Genomic DNA, 7,774 nt, shown 5'->3' on the forward strand with positions numbered 1-7,774 from the left:
GACAAATTTCCATTCCATTTAACTTTTCTATAATTATTTAGGACAGCTCTATATCCTCCTTTATAAGTGTCTGGCCATTTTCAAGAAATAGGCCATACAAGACATGTCTCGTCATTAGGTGGGCTGCACTACTAAAAAATTCAAGGTAAATTTTCTTTAGAAATGCCATCAGAAAGTCCTACAGGTTACAGTTCACCCATGACTGGTTTAGAAGTTCACTTTGCAACAACATTATTCAAGATTCATTCCCACAGCATGGAACCTTAGGCAAGTGTCTTTAAATGTAGCCCATTGTGTGAGTGTGTATGTATTACACATGTTTTGTTTTTTTGTACTTGTTTGCAACATTTTCCATGTGAAACCATGTGTTAAAACAGTTATTGCTGTACTTTGAGAAGATTTTTCTGTTGATATAAACATGCAGTAACATGTACTCATTATTGTTTACTTCCTACTGTTAACTAATTTATTAACAGTGCATGATACTAATTTTTTATCAAACACTAGATGATATTAGTTAATTTCAGGGGAACTCTTTATGAAGATGAAATATGTTTTGCTTCATCGCATCTATATTATGATTTACAAGATATCCCACAAACACTACATTTACAAAAAAGGTGTCTAATCTTCTGAACATTACAAGTAATTTATTAATGTGCTAAACAACAATTAATTAAAGCATTGCCTATTGACCAAGACCTTTTGGTGATATGCCGTGCTTGAGAAGACTTGTCAAGCCAAATGAAATCGCAGTCATGGCCGATGCCTGTGTTGTATAACTGGCACTCATGCCAGTGGCACATAAAAAACACCCTTCAAACGTTAGGCGATATGCAGTGCTTGAGAAGACCCATCAAGCCAAGTGAAATCATAGACATGGCTAACATCAGTGTGGTGCTGGTGGCACATAAAAAGCACCCTTCGAAGTTTGAGCTTCATGGAGGTAGTGACAAGTGACCAAAACCTTTGGCAATATACTTACTATGCTTGAGAAGACTTGTCAAGCCAAGTGAGTTCAGTTCTATATTTAAGAGATGAGGAATTATGTACATTATTTACAATTGACGGATATTTGTCCTTATCTTGTTTGTTGTTAACACGTTTCGGCTGATATACCCTCCAGCCTTCATCAGGTGTCTTGCGGAAATTTCCCCGGAACATCTTTACCCGCAGAAATTTTGTAACCGGTACCTGTGCTGGTGGCATGTAAAAGGCACCCACTATGCTTTTGGAGTGATTGGCGTTAGGAAGGGCATCCAGCTGTAGAAACCTTGCCAAATCAGATTGAAACCTGGTGCGGCTCCCCAGCTTACCAGTTTTCAATCAAATTGTCCAACCCATGCCAGCATAGAAAATGGACATTAAAATCAGAAGCATGGTGTTCAAGAGGAGCAAAGCCAGCGAAAGTCTGCTATCATATGTGGATTGACTCACTCTTGATAACTTGTTTCAAAAGTAGTGATCACTTGATAAAATCTTACACCACGCTTATCCAACTACAATGGAAAGAAATCTAAGTGAGTCTTTAAAAAGTGAATCTTCAAAGACATTTTGACACCCTGTGCATTGAATGAGTCCAAGTCAACTATGATTACCTAGTAATTCAAGCTCTGGTTCTTTCCTAGAAAGTTTTCAACTGTCCTGAACACAGTATAAGCTCATCGTTCTGAACATCTGATTCTTCACAAATTTGTTAATCTCTGGTCCAACAAACATGCTTTTCTTTAATCTTTGCTTCGCTTAATTGAGCAAAGTTATCTTTTCAGCAACTTGATTGGTTGCCTGCCCCACAAAGTCCAGCAACTTCCCAAAATTTTGTGCTTATATACCAGTGGTTGATATTTATGTAATTTCAGCTGATCTTTCTGATTAAATTAGACTTTTATGGGCAGGTAAATTTAATTAACAGGTGTAAAAGCAATAACATTAGGGATCCTGTTTGAGTTGTTACTAAAATTATCCCAGATGTCAACCGCCAACAATTCTGCCACTTTTCAAGATGAAATACATTAATTTGAATGAATTAAAATACAGGTATAATCAGTACAAGATTTTATTCTTTCTCTATATTTCAAATCAAAAATTTTCATTGGAAATAAAGTACAAAACTCTTTTATTCATCAATATAGAATTGGCTATGTACTCTTATACAATTTAATGAATACATTTACATAACAGAATGCATCTAATAAAGAACGCTCATTAACAGGTGAGTTAAAAGTGAATTCGAGTGTGTAACATATTGAAAATTAACATGTATTTCTCATTTTCACATATTATTTGTAATAAAATGAAAGGAATAGACAATAGTATTTCTAGCAAACAACAAAATATAGTTATGCCATATTTCTACCGTAAAACTGTCCATGAAGCTCAAATTTCGAAGGGTGCTTTTTATGTGCCACCAGCACCACACTGATGTTAGCCATGACTATGATTTCACTTGGCTTGATGGGTCTTTGTCTTGTAAGTTACTTGGTGATCCCACTGGTGCTGGTACCACATAAATAGCACCCACTATACTTTGTAAAGTGGTTGGCATTAGGAAGTGCATCTAGCTGTAGAAACCATGCCAAAACAGAAATTAGAGCTTGGCACAGTCTTCTCATTCACCAGTTCCTGTCAAACCAACCAACCCACACAAGTATGAAAAAGAGATGTTAAATGATGAGGATAAATGTGTTATCTCAGAAAAAAAAAATTCTTAATTTTGGTTGCAGCTATAAAACGTTAGGTAGCGATAATGCAAGAGGGCTTTGAGGCCAAGTGATTAACATATTCAGATCGCAATCATAAGTTCAATACCCAGTAGTGTGCTATGTCCTTGAGCAACGCACTTTATTTCAAGTTGCTCCAGTCAACTGAGCTGGCAAAAATGAGCTGTACCTGTATTTCAAAGGGCCAGTCTTGTCACATTTTGTATCACATGAAAATTTCTCTGAAAACTACATTTAACCCTTTCATTACCAACCCGGCTGAAACAGGCTCTGGCTCTGAGAACAAAAGTCTTGTTTTCATAAGTTTTGAATTAAAATCTTCTACCAAACCTTAGTCACAATTTATGTTCCTAACACTAGCTGAATTATAACTAAGTTATTTTACTAAATTCTTTATTATATTTAAAGTAATTGAAAGAAACACAGAGCATCTCAAAATAAATACAGCAATGAAAGGGTTAAGGTATGCAGGGTTGTGGAGTGCTCAGTCATTTGTACGATAATTTCACGAACAGCTGTTCCATTGATCAGATCAACTGGAACGCTTATTGTCATAACAAATGGAGTGGCAGTAATATTGCAAAGCCCAAATGAAGTGCTATTGAAAAGCTTCAGCAAAGCAGCAAAATTGTAGAAGCAAAACCACCAAAGTTCTTTTTACAATGGTAATTAATGGTGCCTCCCATGCTATGACATGTATGCATATATCTGTGTCTGTATGTTTACGCATGTTAATGGGTGGTGTCAAGTTGTGTTCCTTATGTGAAAGTATAACTTAGAAATAAAGATTGTACCTGATTGTACTGAAGATAAAGTGATGCTCCAGCTCAATTATATTAAAAAAAAGAACAGTCATCACTCAGAAACAAACATGTTTGGTGGCTTTTGGTAATTGCTTTAAGTGCCAACATAGATGTGAGCATACATAAACATCTCTCAGTAAAAGAGTTTAACAAAATAATACACACCAAATTTACAAATAAGTGTTTTTGCACTAGTTACTACTACCAGATTGCAAAAATATTTTGTCACAAGGATTTAAATATAAAACTTAATGGATTCCAAGAATAGCAGCTCTAATTCTTGGACCACTCCCTTCAATGTGATATTTACACCCACACCAAATGAAAGTCAATCTCAATATGGTTATTCATTCTCTAAATATTTTCTACACCAACCAACAAGTGTACATTCTTGTACATTTACTTAATAATTCTCACTATGGTCAAGGCTATGCTTTACCAAAGAAGTTATATTACGATTGAAATATGTCTACAGTTGTTTCCCATAGTTGCCAAAAGTTAAATTGTACCTAGTCCTTCACTAGTTATCCCTCTAAGCATTTCATCTATTGCAGCATGTCTGGAGACAAACCACAATAGACAAAATGCTTGGAGGAAAAAAGAATTGTAACAAATATAGCTTAGATACATAACTGACCACATAGATAGAGAGTACATAGAACTACAGCAAAAAAAAAAAAGGTTACTTACCCCAAACGGTGTTCGCATTAATGGATTAGCCTGAGGTTGTGAAGTTGGATTCGTACCCTAGCAACAAAAAGGAAATCCTAGATTAATGGCACATACATGCTAGTGAACACATCACATTACCAAAACACCTTTAGAGATCAATTACATAGAGTAGCTGATGAACAAAGCTTCCAAAGCTGGAACCTTCAACTAATAACAGATTTTTCAATTTTGAGGAATATGTAACCAAGCAGTCAGTTAGTACGAACAACTTAGATAGCTTAAAGTTTTCAGTTTTATCCCAGAGAGTAGGTGAACTGCTTTTCAAAGCTCTGGCATCAATACAATCAATATATGTTATAATACTATACTTTTAAGGAAATCAATGCTAGTCTAAATCACTATACATTGCAAAATTACTAAAATAATACCGGATCAGCCACATGAACCCGCATCAAAATCATTTTCAGCCTGAATCAAGAAGATGTGTTTAAAATCCAGTACAGATAAATAATTATAATTCAACTAGCAGAAATACCGGGTGTTGCCAAGGTTAAAGAGAATACTGAAATTTAAAAACACCATCTAGATTACGCAGGTCTCAACATCTAGTAGCTGAGATACCAACTTTTTACATTAATAATTGTCAAACCCATGCCACCATAGAACACAGACATTAAGTGAAATGTTAAAAGAAAGTTTTCAACTCATATATGTATATAAGGCAAATACACGTAATTCAAAAACACATTTTGTGTAGCTTATTTCGTAACCAGAAAAACATGTGCAGATTATAAACAATGAATGGCTGATTTTGGTGATTCATTCGACAAACGTAGTAGAGAGCCAATCCAATGATAAATCTGACCTTCGATCTTGAAAGTTTGCATGAATCCTGGCTCAGTTAAATCTCGTCGCTCCAAATGATGTAGTGCAGCATTGTATTGTCTAATTTTGTTTTGGAAGTGCTTGGAATCTTGGTCAGTTGATGACAACAGTTTCTTGCAGCACAGTGCAGGTGTCTCTCCAGGCTACTTCCTTGCTTTACAATGTATGCACTCACTTATCATTGCACCAATGCAAACTCTAGCATCATCTGCATAAGAACTGCGGGATCATAATTGAAAGCTGTTTCATAGAAGTTGCTTGTCTGAGCTGTTGCAACTGCGCTTCGTTCTGCAGTGGAGATCCTATTCCTTGTCAGCTGTGCATACCTCTGTTCATCACTGAGATGCTCTGGCTTTTGTAGTGCATGATCCGTTCATTTCTTGGTGTGCTTCTCTTTCTGCAGCTGTCTCTCTTTCCCTGGACAGAGACATTCATTTGGCTGACTTTGACATTGTAGATAAATTTGACACTTTCCTTCTAGGCATGGTTAAATACGTATACAGAAATACACGGGCGCAGAAGATAGTAAACATTGAAAATAACTGGTTAACGGAAATTATAATTCTTATATAACATAAACGATATCTGGTCATAGAAAGTCCGCTCCAACAAATTCCATCTAGTCATTCAAGCATGGGAAAATGATGAATATCCAATGGGTTACTACCTATCTTCAATTGTAATGAAAGACAGAATAACATGCTCTGACTACTACACTGCAAAATATGTGGCCAAACACTACATGTCAAGTCCTAAAACAGAATGTAGAGCCAAGAAAGTATCTCAACACCACCACTAGTTTCTTGAATGGCAGTGTACAGCATGGTCCCAGAAACAGACCAAGACATGATAGAGGCAGAACCCAAAACCCCATGGACTGATCTTCAAGGTTTCATTGGTAACTGCCATATCATCATTCTGCTTATACAGAACTGACTAGAATTACACAAAAAGAACTCCTTTAAAAGATTCCAATGACAATATTAAGTACTGAGAATTTACTTTCTCAAGCTATTGGTTTGGCAACTAAGTTCCCGCCGTGTTTTTAAATTTTGGAATTTATTGCTTTTTAAAATTTTGGAATCTATATTTTATGAGATTTCTATTTTTGAATCATTGTGGAATCTTTTTTTTTTTCTAGTTAATTTTAATTTTTGTTTATTTTGATATCATTAAAATGGAATGTCAAGTTAAGAAAAACAAGCATTTTCAACACCACCTTCTTTTTGCTTTTAATCAAGGTTCTAAGGCCACAAACGCTGCGCGCAACATTTGTGCTTTGTATGGAGAGGGTGCCATAGCTGATAGAACCGCTCATGATTGGTATGCCAAGTTCAAAAATAGAAATTTTAACCTCTGGCCGTCCATTTGAGTTTGATGAAGAGCGATTAAACCAACTTTTGCATGAAAATTCTCGTCAAACGACAAAGGAACTGGCAAAGAAAATGGAATGCTCCCACAGAGAAGCATCTTCACTCGAATGGGAAAGGTTCAGAAGTATGGAGCATGGGTTCCGCGTGCTCTAAGTGACAACAAAAATCAACAAGCCACAATCTCCGCTGGTTTGCTTGCCCATCACTGCTCAACTCATGGTCACAAGCAACAATTTCTTTACCGAATCGTTACCGGCGACGAAAAATGGTGCCTGTACATCAATATGAAGCAGCGTAAGGAATGGCTTAGCCCCAGTAAACAAGCGACACTGCGCATGAAACAAGATCTTCATCCACGTAAAACATGCGTATGGTGGAACTGGGATGGGATTATCCATTACAAATTGCTTGAATAGAACCATACGGTCAACGTGGAACTCTATGATCAACAGATGAAACAACTCAACATGGCTATTCAAGAGAAAAGACCTAATCAGCAGCATGGAGTTTTTCTGCTGCACAACTCCCACCCTCATATCGCCAATATGACCGAGGAAGCCATTTAAACACATGGCTGGGAAGTGCTGCCACACCCGCCGTACTCTCCTGATTTGGCACCAACGGATTTCCACCTCTTTCGAGATCTCTTTCAAATGCTATGCATGGAGTTTCATTCAATACTGATGCAGAATTGAGAGCTTGGTTGGATCAATTTTTCAAGTCGAAATCGGGTGATTTCTACCAATGAGGTATTGAAAATTTTGTTGAACGTTGGGAAGAAGTTGTAAACAACAAGGCTGAATACATTATTGATTAATTAGTTGTTATTTTTTATTAACCCTTTCGTTGCCAAAGCCGCCCAAAAAAAATTTTGGTTCATGTGACCAAGCCGCCCGTAATCACATATTCATATTTAAATGAGAATATCAGAGCAAATCTCGTTAGTACATTCAGGAAAACATGTGATTATACTGCGTAAACAGTTCAGCTATAGTTTTGTACAACGATTGATATGTTATTTTAATTTTGTGAGATTTTTTTCCAAATTTGTTCCTGTTGTGTTTTTAAAATTTGTAATTCTGACAAAAACTGGATACGAATTTTATTCTGTCAAGCAGCGAGTCAGAATTTGAAGGATTTTCCATTGAAGACTTTGATAAATCTAACTCTGTAACCAGAAAAAAAAGCACATGGTATTTGATAATGAATCTGAAGTTTCATTTTCCGAAAGTGAAAGCAGTGAATCCGAGAGCTCCGATGACAGCGATATAGAGAATGAATTGGTACCTGAATAGAGTGAAAATTTAAAAACTGTTTCTTT

At 36.2% G+C, this 7,774-nt stretch overlaps 1 protein-coding gene across 5 annotated transcripts in view; it reads right to left on the minus strand.

Annotated features, from left to right (window-relative positions):
• Positions 1 to 7,774, minus strand: part of LOC106881150 (pre-mRNA-processing factor 40 homolog A) — a 123,166-nt gene that overhangs the window by 84,445 nt on the left and 30,947 nt on the right. For all 5 annotated transcript variants that reach the window (XR_008264720.1, XM_014931453.2, XM_052969965.1 and 2 more), the window contains exon 2: positions 4,214 to 4,270. Coding sequence is in view for 4 of the 5 variants with exons in the window: in XM_052969965.1 (XP_052825925.1) it covers positions 4,214 to 4,270 (57 nt within the window). In the remaining variant the exon portion in view is untranslated. The remainder of the gene's footprint in view (positions 1 to 4,213; positions 4,271 to 7,774) is intronic.

This window comes from Octopus bimaculoides, chromosome 1 (assembly GCF_001194135.2).
Source record: "Octopus bimaculoides isolate UCB-OBI-ISO-001 chromosome 1, ASM119413v2, whole genome shotgun sequence".
Taxonomy (NCBI): domain Eukaryota; kingdom Metazoa; phylum Mollusca; class Cephalopoda; order Octopoda; family Octopodidae; genus Octopus; species Octopus bimaculoides.